General features: G+C 38.6%; 1 protein-coding gene across 1 annotated transcript in view; it reads left to right on the top strand.

The window, feature by feature from the left end:
- Positions 1 to 20,025, top strand: part of eys (eyes shut homolog) — a 235,197-nt gene that overhangs the window by 24,088 nt on the left and 191,084 nt on the right. The window contains exons 8-12 of the mRNA XM_061744588.1: positions 9,477 to 9,581; positions 14,289 to 14,428; positions 15,392 to 15,555; positions 15,709 to 15,962; positions 16,894 to 16,998. Coding sequence (XP_061600572.1) covers positions 9,477 to 9,581; positions 14,289 to 14,428; positions 15,392 to 15,555; positions 15,709 to 15,962; positions 16,894 to 16,998 — 768 coding nt within the window. The remainder of the gene's footprint in view (positions 1 to 9,476; positions 9,582 to 14,288; positions 14,429 to 15,391; positions 15,556 to 15,708; positions 15,963 to 16,893; positions 16,999 to 20,025) is intronic.

The following is a 20,025-nucleotide window of genomic DNA, read 5'->3' as shown; positions in this document are numbered from 1 at the left end:
TAAATCCTATGATAAATGCAGTTGTTCCTTGAAGACACTTTTCCTCTCAAACATCTGAATAAACAAACTATAAAAGAAATGATGAGTCCATGTAAACAGCTCATTGACAGGTGCTGCTGCACACTTCTCACTGCAGTGAGGAGGAATAGACGCAGTTAGAAGCGTGTGCAGCACTGAAGCATTGCGTCCGTCATGAGACGCTGTGCTGCAGACTGTCAAAAGAGGTTGCTAGGTTTGTTGCAAGGCAATCTTTGAAAGAGAAAAAGAAATAAAAAGTCACAACAGCCATTTCGAAACTTGCCAAGTCTTGAAATAAAATCAAGTTAAGAAAAATAATGTGAATTTATGGTTAAAATCAACTTGTGTGAGCTAGAAGGATGTCAGGCACAGAAACTGAGATGGTTTACAGTAGCTCAAAAACAGTCTCTGCACCCCTTAGAACTAACTGGTTCTTACATTATATTGCAATAAAATGTTATCTGATTTTTATCAAAATCAAATAACAGAGAAATATGGTGTACATAAGCTGATACCAAAGAATTATAACTGTAATTATAACTCTTTATTGAGTGCAGAGGAAAAAGTAAATGGATTCTTGAGGTTAAAAGATGGCATTATGTTTTTGGCGGCTCAAGAGCTTTTGGTAGCTCTGGCTCAGACTTGTACTAAGTTGAGGTTAATCTCAGAATCTCGTGAGGTTGATGTCTGGGCACTGGCAGGGCCTCTCGAAAAGGTGTGTTTTTTTTTTTTCTGAATCCATTGTGTGGGGAATTTACTTCAGAGTTTAGGATAATTGTCCCTCTGCATCACCAAATACTGCTGCCTACTGTGCCTTGAATCGCCTCCAGTGACAAAAAGATTTTTGAAATTGAAATGATCCTGTTGGATATTTCTTCACTTTGATGGCAAGTTGAAGCCCAGAGGGAGTCAATTAAGCCCAAATCATGGTGCTCTCTCAGCCATACTTCACTACCGGGTTTAGACGTTTTAAATGTTAATCTGACCGACCCAACAGTACACAACTGTTTTCTCTGAGAGGTGGAACTGACAAAAACTAAAATTATGAAAATGCAGGTGATAAAAATGCATGTGAACTGGAAAGAATTGAGCTGTTAAAGTGGAGCTGAACTGAAAAACAGAATAATAAATAGTCAAATGATTTGATTTTTACAGTAGCGATATAATGAAAGTTGAGCAATGTTTTATCTTTCCCTCTGAACCGTCTTTCACAGCACAAAGTTATTTGTCATTTCAGAAAAGATAAAATAAAATAAAGTAACAAAAAAATGAAAATAATGAGACTGATCACTTCTCTTTCTTAGAAACTGATCATCCATGCAGGCCTCATTATTATGTTTTATACTGTCACTTCCATCATGCTGCTGGGTCCTGAGTGTAAATGTAATTGTTTTCATGTGGAAACATGTTTTGAATGCCGATACAATAAATCTTTAATTTGAAACTGCAAGCTTCTGAAAACCAACCGTCTGCCTCTTGTTGTTTACATCATGTAATGCTCACATTTATTGTTTGCCAAAAGCAGTTTTTAGTACTTCTGCTGCAAAAACACTAAAGAGAAAACCATGGAAAATTAATTACAGAGACAGATATAGCAGCGTACAAATGTAAATGCCAGCTATGATGTATTTGACATTTTTTCCAACTCTGTATAGCTTTGACACAGAAATATAAAAATCGCACTTTACTTGTGGTTCTTCATTACTTTGCTCAGGGTTCTATATTGTGTCTTTGAAGTCATTTTGACCACTTCCAGAGCATCCACATTACCACACTGTCTCCATTAATAGTTTGTCAAAATGCAGACTAATGGGTGTTCAAATCTCTTAAGATTATTCTGTATCTCCTTGCAGCACCACGCAGATCAACTACTCTTGGCATTTTTGTGGTGTAGATGGTTCACATCTGCAAGTGGTTCTTGTGAGCAAGGTTTTCTCCTGTTTAATCAATCAACGTAGCTCTAAACCACACCTCAGACTCATTTCATTAAGTGGATTTTATATGCGTAGCTACTGGTTCCAGTTCATACGTAGCCCAAGGCTTCACTCACATTTTCGTCCAGCTAGATGAATGCCTGATGTGCATGTTCAGACACAAGGAATTATATGTGTGTCTTATTAAGTACATGATAGTGTCTGTTGTTGTATCAGAATCAGATCAATTTTTGTGGTAAATGAAAGCAGAAAACAAGTTCATTTGAAGGGGGTTTACAAAACTTTCTTCCAGCTGTATTTTTCTGTATCAAACAACGAAAAAAAAACAAATTAAAATGGAATCCCCTCTAAAATACAAATCTCACTATAGTTAAATATTGAAGTCTGGCTCCAGTATTATTTACATTGTTGGTTAGATACCATAGCTGCAGATCAACATTATTAAACTAGTTTCTCTATGCTCACATATATTTTAAAAATGTTTTTTGAAGTGCCATTTCAAAATAAAAACATCCCACTGCAATATAGATTAGTCCAAAACTAAATTGATCGATTGGTTGATCCCTATGACATGTGTGACATAAGCTTGGACAGATATCTTCCTTGAAAAACAAGAGCAACCTGTCACATTGATATTCCTAAAAGGATTTATTATCAGGATCAAAGACACCGATTATCCCCCTCTCATCACAATTTGACGTTCTTTTGAAGTTCTGGAGGTGCGGATTAAATGTTAAAGGGGACCTATTATGAAAAAGTTTTTTTTCTTGCTTTAACATATATAGTGGTCTCCCCTCAGCCTGCCAACTCAGAGAAGGAGGAAAGCAACCAAATTCTGCAGTGTCTGTACAGCCGCCCGGATGAGCCATCCAGTGTCATGTGGCTTCTACGAGCTGTTCAGATTCTGCTCCTGTCGTGACGTCACAACAGGAGCGATGCGTGAAACCACGCCCACAACTATCCCCGCCGGCCGGAGCTTCTGCCATTTTTCCGTAGCGGTGTATCGCGTCATTCAGGCAGCCAATCAGCACTGTGCCTCATCATCATAGCCTCCCCGCCCACTCAGAATCCCACATAGAGAAGGTTAGAAACTGGCATGATAAAGACATGGCTCAGAGGCTGAATTTGCAAGGAGCCGCTCGGTGGCGCAATGGGTCAAGCAGCGGCTCATATACTGAGGCTACAGTCCTCCTCCTGCAGCGGGCGCGGGTTCGAATCCAGCCTGCGCATCTTTGCTGCGTGTCTTCCCCGTTTTCTCTCTCTACCCCTTTCCAGTCTGCATCTCCAATAAAGGGCCACTAGAGCCCAAAAGAATCTTTAAAAAAAAAAAAAGCTTGTTTTTAAGACATTCAAGGCCTGTTTTAAAATAGGTATTAGATGCCATAATACAGTAGGTTCCCTTTAAGGTTTTTCTTTTGTGTTAAATACCACAGTAATACAATACTGCTAGATTATTTCAAACCATTTCCTTCCACCTTAGTTCATAACCGCTTATTTTTGGGAGATTCGCTGAAACTCTCAGTTCCACTTCAATCTTCCCTTCTGTGGGATGACCAGCTTCCTGATTCCGTGCAAACACAAATTAAAAATGACATTTTTATAATCCTTACAGCTGCTATATTATATGAGAGGACATACAGAACCTAGTCTGAGAGCTCAAACCACCACATGTTAGGGAACTACAGAACGGACCCAAAAGCAAACCCAGGGAAATTCCAACAGGATTTATTGAATGGTAGTCCGGGGACTGAACAATGGTCGACGAGGAGGGAATGGCAGGCCTGAAGCAGAGGCTACATGGGATGGCTAAATGCAAGCGATGTGGGCTGGCTGGGAGTAGTGGTTGAGCAGGCAGGCCAGTTTCTGGCAGGTGGTGGTGATGTGGCCACAAGGAAACAGGTTAGGGACTGAGAGAGACAAAGTTGCAAAATGACAGGTCAAAAGAGTGCTCTGCAGAGAGGCCTGAACGCAACTACCACATTAGCTGAAACTACGATCTGGGGGCGACTGGATGTCGAGCCAGGGTAGATATACTGCTTGAGTTGAAGAGTGAATTGGTTGCAGGTGTGTCGGGTTGGCAGCTGGTGATTAGGGGAATGGCCACTCCCAGGGAGAGACAGACCAGACAGAAGGGGAGGGAATACAGGAGCAAGGAAATGAGGAGGCATCACTAGACTATGACACCGCAAGTCAAACTGAGTTAAAATAAACTGTTGATCAAGTGTTTTTCTAATCCTGATGTTTCTTGCATCTGCACTATATATGTGTGTGTGTGTGTATATGTATATATATATATATATATATATATATATATATATATATATGTGTGTGTGTGTGTGTGTGTGTGTGTGTGTATATATATATATATATATATATATATATAATGGATGAAATGAGAGTGAAGCCTTCATATATATATATATATATATATGTATGTGTGTGTGTGTGTGTGTATATATATATATATATATATATAATGGATGAAATGAGAGTGAAGCCTTCATATACATACATACATTCATACATACATACATACATATCCATCCATTTACTTATCCATGGTCGGAGGGGCAGCAGCCTAACAAAGCCAGCCAGCTCCTCTGAGGAAATAGAGGCATTCCCCCACTGGAGAGATATGATCTCTCTAGTTTGTCCTGGAGACTGGGCCTCCTCCCAGTTGGACATGCCCATCCAGGGGGCATCCTCACCAAATGCCAGAACCACCTCAACTGGCTCGTCTCAATGTGGGGGAGTAGTGACTCCATTCGGAGTCCCTCCCGGATGAATGAGCTTCTCACTCTATCCAGCCACCCTACAGAGGAAACTCATTTCAGCCGCTTATGTTTGCGTTCTTATTGCTTCAGTCATTACGCACAGTTCATCACCATAGCTGAGGGTAGGAACGTAGATTTACTGGTAAACAGAAAGCCTTGCCTTTCAACTCAACTCTCTCTTCACCAAAACAGCCAAGTACAGAGTCTGCACTACTGCAGACGCCACAGCCATCTGCCTGTCAGTCTCCTGCTCCATTCTCCCCTCACTTGCGAACAACACCCCGAGATACACTCATGCACCTGAGGCCGCACCTCAGCTCCTACCTGGAGGGGCTTCACCCTTTTCCAACTGAGAGCCATATTTTCAGAATTGGAGGTGCTTTCATTTCCTATATTTAGCAAGAGAAATGGGGGGGCTTTTGAATTTGTAGATGGGTGGATATAAAGATATAAACATGGGCTGTTTTAAGCTTTACAATTATTTTCTGTGCTGATACTTTCATATTACAGTAGCCTGCAAATCTGAAAGGGGACTTAAGCATCCACAAACAAAGTAACAGCATTCAGTTATTTCAGAGGTTTTGAGTAGTTACTTAATATATCTAAATATGTCTTTTTTATCATATCCATTTAAATGTATTTTATATTACAATTACACATAGGACAGTGTGACAACAGTTATGAATGTGCTCCAGAGCCATTAGAATTAAAGTTCAACCTGCCAGATTTGTAAGCAACCGCTCAGATTATGTTTTTAAAAGATGAATTCATAATTTTCTATCGGCCGTAACTGACTTCAGACCCCTCCAAGGTGGTGGACAAAAAAGAAGAGTCCCCATTCAGTGGTTTGTACGGTTTTCATTTATGGTATTATTTGTGGTTGATTAAATCCTTGAGTCATAACAAAATGTTTACATTCTGTTTAAATTCAAATGGCAATCCAGAGAATCACAGAGGCATTTACTACACAGGACATGGGTGAATTGATAGCGTCTTTTTCAACTCAAGAGCCTGCAGGAAATTACACGCCAAGCACAATCTGTAAGCAAACGCCGCTTCTTGTTTTGAAACGTTATTTTTCTTAACCTTGAAGCTTATGTACCAGTAGCCTTGCCTGCTCGACATCTTAAAAGGCCCGCAACTGATTGCATTTTAATCCAAGTAGTCTGCAAACTGCCTCCTAATTAGCTGCCAGCTTGCCACATGGCAAAAAGTATAGCTAAGCTCCCAGTGACAGTTAAAGAAAAAAAGAAACATTGCATATTCCGATTTCAGGAAATAAAAAGTAATTACTTTATCAAACTTATAAAGATGGAAAAAACTGAAATGGATAATATGTGTGCTTCTTGACTTTAACCATGACAGGCTGTACTTTCTGATTAGGAAAAACTGTGTTCTCATTTTTACACAATTTTGACAGACAAATCTGGTTCTGTATTTCTCCCTTCATACTTTTGTCACATCTTTCGAAGAGGGATTATTGTTGATTTAACTGCAATTGTTTGTCTATCTGTAATATTAGAAAGTTTAGAAGTTATTAAGTCAAGTGCAGAGGAGCAGGAGATGATTTGTTGTATGTAATGATTGGCAACTCTTGGGATGAATGTAATTGAGTTGAAGTGTGTCGTTTTCAGCCCGACAACAAGCTAAACTTGAGCATTTGTCTCAAGCAGAATCCTTAAGAGTCAAAATGACTCAATCACAGCTGTGTCTTTGTGTGTCGTTTAAGAAGAGCATGCTGCAAGCATTTCTTATAGAATATTTTAATTCTTTCTTTAATCTGTTTTTATTACATTAAAGTATCATTTAAGTTACATTTACATATCTATTGACATTAAGACATCAGTAAAGCTAAATCTGATACAGATTGTGATCCTTGTTGTACATTGACAGTATTGTCAGATGGATATAATGTGATTTTTCAGTGTTGTGCTTCTGTTCCTTTTTTCCTTAAACAGTCAGATTTTTTTTTCTTCTTCAACTCAAGAACACTCAGGTTTTGGCCAATATTGTACTTCACAATTTAGCCTCAAGTCCTGACACACTCAACTGTCTATCACATAAGCCCTTACATAGCACTACACGAACAAGTTCAGAGCTGAAATCTGTTGCCCCTTCAGTAATGGAAAATTGTCTCTTACACCATGGCACTTCTTTGTGACTGATAGAATTCATCATTTTTTTGGCATCTTGAGATTTCTGTCTTGTTTTCAATGCTGCAAACTATGCAGCATAAAAATGCCAATTCAGTATCAAACCTCAGCCAGAAACCCAACTGCACTCTGTTATATATCATGCTTCAGGATAAAGCTATGTAAAAAAGAGAGTACATAAAGGTTTGAAGGTTTTACATAAACATGCTCGAAGTCTGGCAGCACGGTAGCTTAGTGGTTAGCACTGTTGCCTCACAACAAGAAGGTTCCTGGTTCAACTACTGGGCGCACCAGGAGTTTTTCTGTGTGAAGTTTATATGTTCTCCTTGTACATGTGTGGGTTTTTCATCGGGCACTCTGGCTTCCTCCCACAGTCCAAAAACATGTATGTTAGGTTGATTGATGATTCTAAATGGCCACATGGGTGTGAGCGTGCATGTTGTTTGACTATGTGGCCATGTGATGGACTGGCGACCTGTCCAGGGTCTAGCTCTGCCTTTTGCCTGTAATGAGCGGGGACAGGCTCCAGCAGACCCCCGTGACCCTGCACAGGATAAAGCGGGTAGAGAAAATGGATGGATGGATGGACTCAGGCTTCCTCCCACAGTCCAGAAAGATGTATGTTAGGTTGATTGATGATTCTAAATGGCCACACAGGTGTGAGCGTGCATGGTTGTTTGACTATGTGGCCCTGTGATGGACAGGCGACCTGTCCAGGGTGAACCCTGCCTTTTGGCTGTAATGAGCTGCGATAGGCTCCAGCAGACTCCCGTAACCCTGCAAAGGATAAAACGGGTATAGAAAATGGAGGGATTATAGAAATCTGCTCCTTGTCAGGTTTTAAAATTAGGTAGTTGTTAGTTGGTCAGGTTGTGCAAATGCCAAGGAACAGGTAAAATTGCTTTTTTTGTTTTTTTGATTACCGGTAAGCAATTTTTTTATGCCGATGATGCTCTTGGCAATATATCTAAGTACATCTGTTAAGTTTTTAAAACAATCCAGAAACAAAGTGAATCACCAGCACAGAGACTGAAGCTTTAAGAAAAACATAACATTTGTGTTACCGTCAAACCTTTTGGCTACGGCAGCATTCCAGAGTCAGTTGTGAGACCGTCTGATTTAAAGCAAAAACTTGGCTAAAATTGCCTCAAATACAGAATAATGATTCCAAGCACAACAGAGAAAAATCAAGATGTTGAACTGGCCTCAAAGTGATGAAAATTCTGTGAAACTTCCTTTGGAGAATTCCGCAGAAACAAGCATCTCTAAACCAACGGGTTCAGAATTTCTCCACAGAAATATGAGAGATTTATAATGTCATATGAAAAAATAATTTCAAGGTACTCCTGCTTAAAGTTGTTCTAAGTACTTTGTTTTTCACATACTGTTTCCTCTCCAGATAGAAATAAGACAGTGTAGGATGATGTGTTGTTCATCTGAGTTTACATTTGCCAAAATTCAATTCACATGAATGTAAAAAACTACTGGTGCACACTCGTGTTAATTGATCATCAGATAATAAATACAATTTTTACAGAACCAAAAAGAGAATAATGACTAAGCTTAGAAGCAAACAATATCTAAATTCAATATGGACATCATTCAAGGGATTTTTACAAATTATGCTTTTCTGATATTTTATTGCATTAATCGCCTCACTGAATTTTCATAAAAAGCTTAAGCATTTGAAAATTTCGAGTTGTCTTTTTTTTTCATTTGCAAGATTTTAGTTGGACCTACTTTTACAAATTGCCAAATCGCTCCTGCACAGTATGGCATATTTCCGATATAATGACCTGTACCAACTACAGTGCAGACGACATCAATCAAAATATTTGTACCGTAGCATAAGGCTGCTGATGTCAAGAAAATGTACATGTCTTTACTGATCCATTATTGATAAGGCATTTTAAATGAATAACCTGCATGTGAAGATTCCCACCCACAACCACAGCGGTGGAACCACCAGCTGCCGAGGCAGCTGAGCATCAAACACATTTCTCTCAAGTAACCTGTATCTGCTGCCTCATCTGGTTGCACAGAATTTGTCATTAAATGTCAATTTTCCACCCAGGAAATTTAGCCCATCTAATGCAGAGCGCCTTTGCATTTCTTTGGAATTTCAGGTCAAATCCTGCAGTTTCCTAACAGACGGCATGGAGATTAATTGGTGTTCTTAAAGAAATGTTTAACATGTATTTAAACATGTTAAACATGCATATATAACACACACTTTATAAGGAGTTAAAATCAGCTCTGCACATAGATTAAAGGAAATGCTGTACATCTGCCAGCAGATGTGTATTTGATTGTCAAAGTGATAAGAAGCCAGTGCTTTTTATTTTTACATTTCGGCTTGTGTATATGGCAAACCATTGACTAATAAATTAAAGAAGCAGGGTAGGAGTTTACCCTTGCCTTCAGTTTATGTCCAAGGTAATGCTAAATACTGGTTGGTAGTTTTACATTTAGCCCACAGGCATAACAGTGGCATCAGCCTTTTAAACTCAACCAGAAATGAATGGTTTTCCAGAAGATGTATTCATGGATGGATAAATAAATAAATATTGCATCATTGTTTTCACCTCTTTTCTCAGGAACAGAGTGCGAGACTGAGATCAATGAGTGTGAGTCAAACCCCTGTCAGCACAATGGCACGTGTACTGATTTGCTTGGAGACTATGACTGCCAATGCCCTACAGGTATGTTGATCTATGTCCTAAACCGGACCTTTTGTAATAACATTTTAAGTGATGCTAGCTGTGGCAGTATTGTAGCATGGCCTGAAATCATCAGTCAGGGCCTCTGGCCATCTCTCTATAGACGTAAGGACAAAGGTGATTAGCATGTGCCACCAGGTTTCCTCACACTTCCGCCTGAGCAAAAAAGGCCACAATCTGCATGTTTTAAATAACATGTTTTTTTTTAAAAAAACTAGAGGAAAATCTGTTGCTAATATCATGTTTATATTTTGATGTGATATTAGAGTCCAAATTTTTTTAATCAAGCATTTTATCATAAAACCAAACAAATCACAGCTAGACTCTTTGTCACAACTTGATGATGTAGGATACAGACGCAAGAAACAGAGGCAGTGGGAATTCCAAACAAATGTGATTTATTTAAACTAAAAATGGATTTAGCTAGGACTGAGTACAGTACATGAACAAAATAGTAACCATGACAAGAAACAATACAGAAGAAGACAGTACAGACCTGCAGGGAGGAAGAGAAAGACAAGACAAGATATCCTCATGGGGCTTGACGAGACACAGGTGCAAATAATTAGGGCAGATGGGAACAAGGGAAGTCACAACAGAACCAAAACACAAGGACACATACTTTCAAAATAAAACAGGAAGAAACAATCAAATCCTGACACTTTTTCATATTACTTTTGATTGACAGCTGGAAAGAAATCAAGCTCACTATCGCAAATATGTTATGCTTTTTCCATTTCATTCATTTTTCTGCAAGTGCTCTTTGTTTCCCTGTCTGACTTTAATTCAGTGAATGTCAACTAATAGCTGATGTGTGGGTGCTTTCTGTTGTTGGCACAGCCCCGTTTGTGTGTCTGTGTGCAATTGCTCTTGCCCACTGAACTGAAACATTTTACTGCGCGCTGAGACCAAACACACAGAGCATTTTTGTGTCCAGGTGTTATTTTCTCACAAGAATGTACGACTGATATTTTTAGTTCTTCCTTCTCAGCTCAGCTTAGAAATTTGTGGTACTGAAACTGTATTTATGCACTCTTGTTTGATTAAACATTACAGAGCAACACTATGGTGACATGTAGGTCACAATCTGTTTATTTCCGGATTTGCTTAATCGAGGTACATTGGATTCACTCTGGAACCTGACATCTACAACTGGCGTGGAGTGAAGAACTGTGTCAGCGCTTGAAGTAGCTTTCTCTGATTTGAAAGACTGCAAATCATGCCTTGAGGTGTTAATCAACCCCCGATATCTTTCCCTGCAGATCATGTTCAGATTGTAGAGAGCTGAGGATTGCTTACTTTGATTTAATTCACCTTAAACAGTAAGATGATACAATGTAGTCCTGATACAGTTGCATCATGAACATGCAGCAGTAACGTGATGCTCCGTAGGTAGATGAGCACAGATCACGGTTAAAGTTCTTACAGAGAGGTCCCCTTATACAGGTCATGGGGGAGCGATACAACTTATCTTACATAGAGGGAATTTAGAGTTTGAAAGTTCATTTAACTTGCATATATTTTATTTTTATTTATTTATGTATTTTTAATAACACAAGGTAGTGGAGCAAAGCTTTTCTGACACAGAAATTACTTGTAAACTCTTTTAAAAGCCAGCAAGTCATTTCATCACCCTTTGGCTAACAGTTTAAATTACAATATTAACGAGTATTCTAATAAGAATGCTAACAGCCCTCTGACTTTAAATGTGTCAAGAAAATCTTGCTTGCTTACTAAAAAGCATTGTCATTGAAAAATGTTATGAACAGACCTGATCTGCGTTCTTATTGAATAATGCCCATGTCTTTCGTGAGTTAGAAATTGAAATGTGTGTGCGCGTGTGTGTGCGCGTGTGTGTGCGTGTGTGTGTGTGTGTGTGTGTGTGTGCACCGAATTTGAAATGGCTTTCCCACATGCCTTGTGGCCGAGCATGTCAGTGGGAAGCTGGCTGTGATGTCTGATAAGAGAAGGGTTGGCTGACGGTTTTGTCGTTGATGTTATTGAGTGAGAACCCCCCATCACATATGTCAAGTTGAACTGGACCCATGATGCCCCAGAGGGCTCAACAGTTATCATGTACCCACCCCCATTACACCTGCTCACCGCACTGATCATGACTGCACTCGTCTACTTTGGCCTGCTTGTATTGTACTTACCTAAGATGATGACATTTTCCACTCTACATGTACATGAAAATGCAACATGGTGTTCAAAAGCAGAAAAAACTCTTAAAATGGTAAAATCATCATGCATTTTTTTACTGCTGACATATGTGCAGTATTTTTAATTTCAAATTTGATGTATTTTCATATTTTGTACATCAGCCATTGTCTTTATTCAGCCTAATCCATGGGTTTCGTTTTCATCTACCTCAGAAACTGCCTTTGCAGTCTGCTCTAATCCCTCATCATGAATTCCTAACTCCCAGAGTAAACTGGTAGTAGATGTGGCTACAGATCCATGGTAACGCAATTCCACAGGGCTTACCCTGGCCGTCCAGTGTTCCTACTTAATCTTATCTGTTTTCTAAGAAAACGAAAGCCTCCACTCATATACCTCATCTGTTGTGGATTTTGGTGAGGTGCGTTCTGCCATGTAAAGAGTAGTCCACTGAGTGCTTGTCTAGTTCACGGTACAAGACAAAGTCATAAGACATGGCTGGAATAAAAATGCACTCGCACTGTTTCTTTTTCCTTAGCCAAGCTTTGTGAATGTGTCTTGTTGTGCTAACTAAATTCAAAGCATATTTCCTTAATGATATTTGCAGTTGTAGTCCCAAATAAGACTTCATTTGCATATACATTCGTTGGTCTATGGTCTATTCACAAAATGATTGGTTAACCTTTTGTCTACTAAGCACAGTGGTTCTGAAGGATTTGGCATCCACCAGTCTACAGTCAGATAAGTTGTGTATAAACGGAGAAAGTTTAACTCCATTGGCAGTGGCATCCAAGACCATGAAAAGAGAGTCCACAAACAAAGGTGTGCAATCCAAGGTAGATTAGAAAGCCTCTACTTTAAAAAGGACATTGGTGTCCATCTCTATATATTTTGTGGTAGGTCATGTTGAAAGCATCAATATCAAAACTCTACCATTAGTTCTTTGAATCACACTGCAAAAGAAACAGCCCCTCTAGAAATAAGTCCAATATTCCTAAATTTTGTCAAATTTTCTTGACTAAAATTCTTAAAACTAGCAAAATAGTCGAGTCAGTGCAGAAAAAGTAAAACAAATCTTCTTGAAACAAGATTTTTTTACTTTCATAAAAGGATTTTTACAGTGTTGAGTCCAAATCCAGACATCTAAATGACTTTTTTTTTTACTCAATCGGAGGTCTTAAACTCACAAATATAATTAATTACTTTTGAGCTACTCAACGAGGCCTCTGGTAGTATTGATGTGGGATTACACTTATACACGCTGCCTCAGTATTAAAAAAGGAAAATCACTGAGCTTCTGCATAATTTGGCATATCTGAACACACCTACACAAGTGTTGGTTCCTTGACTAAAGTCACTTTGAAGAGCTGGTTCCACCTTTGATGTACCGAAATTACTTTCATCATTAATACATATGGGCTATTGATATGAAAACCTTTGCAACTAGCAATTTGGATACAAGTTTTGAAAAATGGTAAGATCATGGCCTGATTTATTTGCATTTATGATTTAATGGAGATAGTCTGAAATAATTCAATACAACTAAAAAATGTTTAAACCGTACTCCCATCAAAAAGCTACTAAGATAAAGTTAAATAAAACAAAACCAAGAAAATAACCCCCTAAATAATATACTACTTACAATAGACTGAAACTGCATAACTATTAGATCAATGAAACTGAACACTCCAATGTAGAACATCTGGGATATCTGCCATATCATATGAAGAAATAAAAAACAACACATTTTTATTAAGGCTCCCACTTGGTACTGGAGTTATGTCATGAGTTTACTCATTCAGTTTGTATCCACATATGCTCAACCATACTGTACCCTTATGCTCCCTCGGCACAGACATCCCATACGTAGCAGTGCATGTCATTCTCACTTTTATTTTTCACAGGTGAGGTCGGTATATTTTTGAATATCATGTAAAAATTGCACAGCTGAAAAAATAAAAAAATGAAGATAATGGATGTATTATTAATGAAAGCAGTCCATTTTATATATGTGCTTCAGTCCTTCGGGATCACAGGGTTCTGCTGGGACGTATCCCAACTGTCATTAACAAAACACTTGGTACGCATTGGATAGGTTCCCAGTCCATAACAAGACTGATGTTCATCAAATGTGTGAATGTAGAACAGGTGAGGAGCCTTTAACCCGTCTGCGAGGCATGATTGTGGTAGCATCATGGTTTGGCCTGTTTTGCTGTATCTGAGAAAAGGATGGTTTGTTGTAATTCATGGAAAATTAATTCTGAATTGCAAATTTTAAAGCAAAATGGGACTGCATCTGTCTGCAAACTATATCTAAATTGAAATCTCACTAATGCTCTATGTAATGAAACCCACTAAGTTCTAGTGAGTATGCTTTTAAATTGAGCAAAGCCTTTAGTCTGTATCTCCCAGATTCGGGTCAGTTTTTATTTTCTTTATTAAATATATTATAGGAACAGGCAGGCCTTGTGCATCAACATGAAATGGACGTGGCTTAGTGTACTACATTTATTTCACTTTGTTTTACAGGTTTTAGTGGAAAGCGTTGTGAAGTGGACATAGATGCCTGTTTTCTGGCCAACAACACATGTCCATCAAACACTCGGTGTTTGGATCTCCCTGTTGGCCTTGACTACACCTGCTGTATAACTTGTCCTCAAGACATTCAAGTGGGTAGACATTTTAATTTCGTCCTTATTAGGTGTTGTGTATTTACATGTTAAGTATTTACTTGGTTTTATACTTAGATTTAGTTTTATAATTCGCTCTTGCTTCAAGGCGGATGCTGTATTTCATGGTGTGATGCCAATGATCTTAAGTTGCTGAAAATTTTATACGATTCTTTTTACCCCATAGTCAAACTTGCCAAGATGTTTTATAAAATCGGACTTGGCAAACTTTACAAGATAATGCTAGCAGATAATTGAAAAGCAAAACAAAACCAGAACTTTCACATTTAGCATGCACAACAGGAACATGTTAATAAGAGTGAAAAGTCTCTTGCCATTTGAAGCCGATGAGCGCCCCAGAAGATTTACAATGTTTTGTTTGTTTGAACGTGGCAGTTTCTTTATGGATGGTTGAACTGTCACCCCTGCATTAAAAAATGTTCCTAACCTACTTCAATTGACAGACCGAGATAATCACTCCATGTGCTGCCAAGGAGCTAAGGCCTCTACATTGAAACACCATCATGTCTGTATTAAAAATTGTCCCACAAGCCAATCTTTTTTTTGGCCCTTTGTTTCCCCTCCTTATAGCTACAGTACACCATCTAGCAGGCGTTTCTGTTTCGTTACAAAGGATTCTTGGGAGGTTTAGGCTTCAATGACCATTGATTTTTGTCCTGTATGAGATGATGTACATGCTACAAGGAATACAAAGTGGGGCCCACTCTGAGGCATGAATCAGTATTCATGAGTGTGTCATGTAGCTGTAATGAAGCTCATTTTCAGGCACAAGAAATGATTAGTCATTGCATTGTGGAAAATGGTCATACTTCTGACCAGAATGAGTGCTGTCCAATCTAAGACATTATCATGCAAAATAAGGCTATTTAAATCTGATTTATGAGCAACATGTGTTATGATGTCATAACACCTGTATCTGACAAAATGTATCTTTATCACCAGCTGTGCGCCAACGGAGGACGCTGTGTGTTGAATACTGCCGGTAGCTATTCCTGCATCTGTGCACGTGGTTGGTCTGGTCAGAACTGTCTTATAAATGTCAACAATTGTATTCAACACTGGTGCCAAAATGGAGCCACTTGTGTGGATGAGATAGATGGTTACAGGTGAGTGTTAAAGTCTTGATTGTCTTCAGGCTATTCTGGCATGAGTTTGTCAATGATTGTAAAAGCTCTGACATTTACTGCTCCTCCCTAAGGATTGAAAGAATTCGTCCCACTCTCTGCTCTATTAAGAAATTCCCTTTAATCTGTTCCCAGCTGCCTTTGTCCCAGCGGTTACACAGGGGTCTACTGTGAAGAGGACATTGATTACTGTGTCAGCCATCACTGCTCTGAACACGGTGTTTGCCTGGACCAGCAGTATAACTTCACCTGCCGTTGCATGCCCGGATTTGAGGGGCGGCTCTGTGAAGCGGAATCAAATGAATGCAACAGCTTCCCCTGCTCAAGTGGTGCCACCTGTGTGGACCTAATCAGTGATTATCAGTGCCGCTGTCCCCTGGGGTTTGAGGGTATGAGACCATCTGATATGAATCTGAGCCATTTTATAGCCATTAGTGCGGCCAGCCACGAGAGTATCCGATTTTATAGTAGGCTTTGTTCTTTAAATGTTAAGCTGGTAAAACTGAAATATGCATCATCTGTGAAAGTTCACCATACCACTATACATCTATTAAACACACATCTAGACATGTTGAGGTAAAGCTAATAAAAGCTTTTTTAATGTGATGCATAGAAAAAAAGAATATAAATTAGAGCAACATTAATATTGATGTCAAATTATTTTCTTTGCCCATTTTCATTAGAATAATATAGTAATATTAATCATATAAAATCTGCATGGAAACAATCCATAAAAGTGGTTACTTCTGTTTACTTTGCTTTTATGAGTGAGTGATCTGAATCTCTATCCTTTTTACTGAATTACTTACAATAGAGAACATGCCAGTGTATGTGTTACCGTCAGTGATACAGATAGAGGCTCATTGCCCTCTGGCTCTTCGAGGGCTAAGAGGTCTGAAGTATTGCCAGAGGGCAGAGCTGGTGGAGCTTTGTATTTTGTCGATAAAATTGTTAATCAATTCCATATCCAACTATTGCCCTGAGGGTAGTAAAACTGAGTTTGAGCCACTTAAACATGCTGCAACATGAGCAAAGAATCATTCAACCACAGTTGGAGTCAGAAGTTATCTGATCCCTCGTTAGTGAGGTGCACTTGTTTCTGAATGTCATTTTTTTAAAGGCCTCATGTCAACAACTATTATTATTATTATTATTATTATTATTATTATTAATAATAATAATAATAATTATATATATATATATATATATATATATATATATATATATATATACACTGTATATTTTGAGACACATGTTTCAACTGTAATACCTCTGTAACACTAAATAGAGCATATATGTTTGTTTCCCTTTATCCTACAGGAAGGACCTGCTCTCAGAATGTAAATGATTGCTGGTCACAGCCTTGTCTAAATGGAGGCGCCTGTATGGATTTGATAAATGACTACATTTGTCACTGTCCTCTGGGTAAGTAGCATCTACTTGTGCGTTATTGAGTGTATTTTAAAAAAATACTGCGCTATTAATTTTTTCTTTTCACTGTCGGAAATATATGAACATTTATTTTTTATTAGGGGTGCACGATATTCAACATTTTAGACGGCAACAATAAAGAGTGTTACTGAATTATCACTAAGCGCTATGAATTCCATTTGAATGCCGTTTATGGCTTTGCATTTTTGCTTTTTATTATTATTTTTTTCTTCAAATGTCTGCTAAAGGAGACCATCATTGTTCCATGTTACTGTTTTAGCCTCTGTGCTGCTAGCTGCTGCTCCATATTCTTTCAACGCAGGTCACCACAATGGCGACCTTTCGGGTCAGATATGAGTTCTACTAAAACCTCATCTTTGAACAACTGCTAAGCATGTTTTGCAGACAGCATTGGTGGTGTTAACCTCTGCTACTGTGGAAAATAACCAGGCTGACTATGATGTGCTGTTAGCGCTCATTTCCAGACAGGCAGAGATGTAGGCATGCTTTGTTCCTGCCGGTAAAGTGCGAAAGATTGTGTAATGGGTGCAACGTGGCCTGTTTTAAAAGGTGCTTCCCGCCAGAAAGTAGTTTTACCATTTTCATTATTATATTTGATCTATTTATTAAACAGATACAAATGATGCAATTTTCCTCTCATACCAACCAACAATTTATCAGTCTGATGGATATTATGCATACCCAGTTGACTTTCTTTGGTGATTTTTCACTTTTTGTTGAAAGGAGTCATGACCCGATTTTAGATAAGTGAAAGCTGATGGATGGATGGATGGATGGATGGATGGATGGATGGATGGAGTCTTTTCAACCTTGAATACAGACTTTAAAAAAAGGCCTTACATTAACAATTACATATATCCATCCTTTAACTTCTGCTTATCAGGGTTTGGGTCACAGGGGCAGCAGCCCAAGTAGAGAGGCACAGACCTCAATCTCCCCAGCCACCTCCAAGTTTTTTCCCCATCAAAGAAGTGACATTCCATGTCCAAAGAAGCAGTTTCTCCAGGCGAGTGTCAGCATACCAGGGCCCACACTTTTGGCTGCTGCCCAAAGGACGTTGCACCTTACCCATATGGCCCTTTCTGCAGATAGTTAATTCACAGGAGGACAAAAGTATGTACAATATCATGTTGGAGATGAGCCCAGTTGGACCTGATAGGTGTAACCCAAACCATCAGGCACCTGCAGACAAGCTCCTCCCCTAGAACTGGCTCCAGGGTGGGCCTCTGGTACACCTAAATCTGGGCAAGGGGCATTGAACTCTTGGTCTTTGCCTATCCATACAAGTATATAGAAACTAATTTAGTCTGGCTCATCCCCCAAGACCAATTTGCCTTGGGAAAACATCCTGGGGCAATTGCCATGACAACGTAGGTCCTAGCACCACTCAGACACGCAAACTCCTCAACCACTCCTCAACTCCTCAACTAAAAACATTTTTACTATAGACTACAAATATGATGGGAAAAAAATCTCTTTTAGAATAAAAATTAATTCAAATATCAGGATACATAAAAAACTATCTTATTGTGAAGTAAAAATACATGCAAACATGTCTGCTACACTTAACTTCACTTTGATTTTGTTTTCACCTTGTGCTTTAATCGAGTGACATTCTGTTTTACAAATGTATACGTACTTGACATTTATTTATAACACATTCCATACAAGATCCATAATGAGGCTATAATAGAGCGAGGTGTTGCATTCCTTTGTGCGTACTTGATTTTACTATGCCCTCTAGTAATAAAATACTTAATCACCTCTTGATTATACAGGTCAGACTGCAGCAGCCAAACTGCTTGGCATTACGAGTCCAATGTCACATTCAATTATAAACGGCCGCAGTCCACAGAAGTTCACAGAACACAATTTATAGACGATTAATTGAGAAATGAAACCCCAAATAACATAGGCGTTGATTAGATGTCAAAAAAACTTATTTTGTGAAAGATTTGTGAAAGATTTTCTTCAAAAAAATGCTTAAAACAGAACTGAGGTGCACAGAACCTTTACAGGTTATGTTGGATGTATGAGTAAAAGGTTTATATGTTCCTACAGTACTTATAGCCTTTTAGGTGTAGTAAAGGACAACACTTTACAGTGTGTAGCCTGCTACATGATGTGTTTTTATGACATTTTGGTCGTATAAATGTATCACTGTAAATAATATGCTTTTAGCTTATATTTTACTATTGCTCAAATTAGATTTGGGTAGAAACAGAACACCCCTGCCTGAGTACAGTTTCCATTACTGTTTTAATTTCACTGACAGATTTATTAACAGGTGTCTTTGATCTCCTTATTACTTTCAGAAATCCAATTAGATAAACACAGAAACACACACAACAAATCAGAAAAGATCACTTGTTTTTCAGAGCTGCGTTCAGAAGAGTTCCTGCTTCCGTCTCCTGTTTGAAACAACAGTATTAAACATGTCTGTGCTCTCAGGTTTTCCTGAACTTTTTTGTATTATTTATTTAATTCTCATATCCGAAGCAGAGTTTGACTACGGGGCTCTCAGGGGTAATTAAGTCAAAGGTTTGCCAAATCCTCACAATCTTTGGTTTTAGTAAAAGAGAAGGAAAATAATTCTGGGTCTGGATTCCCATCAAAACACATATTGATTGGCAGTGTACTTGTTAGAAAGTGACAAAAACCCTGGCTGTCCAACTTGTCCCAGTTTCTGTTTAGCAGAGAGGCAGTGAAGTGCCCTAATTCATTCTAGCTTCTGTAATTTTACACAAGGGCTTTGATACAATAAAATGATACAATAATATTAAGAATTGAGACAAAAAGTGAACAGCACTTACTTCCTTCCTCTATTTCCTTTCTTTCACTGCGGTATAGTCGGACTACACCACCAGTAACTGGCCCAAAAGAAAACGGGAGTCCCATTTGGAGTTGGTGTCACTGTAAATGTGACATTCCTTCATGCAACATTAACCTCCGAGTGAATTGCATGCACAATTGGTTATTAAACACTTCTGAAACACTCCG

The sequence above is a fragment of the Cololabis saira genome, chromosome 17 (assembly GCF_033807715.1).
Source record: "Cololabis saira isolate AMF1-May2022 chromosome 17, fColSai1.1, whole genome shotgun sequence".
NCBI classification, from domain to species: Eukaryota; Metazoa; Chordata; class Actinopteri; order Beloniformes; family Belonidae; genus Cololabis; species Cololabis saira.
This window is presented reverse-complemented; position numbering and strand designations above follow the sequence as displayed.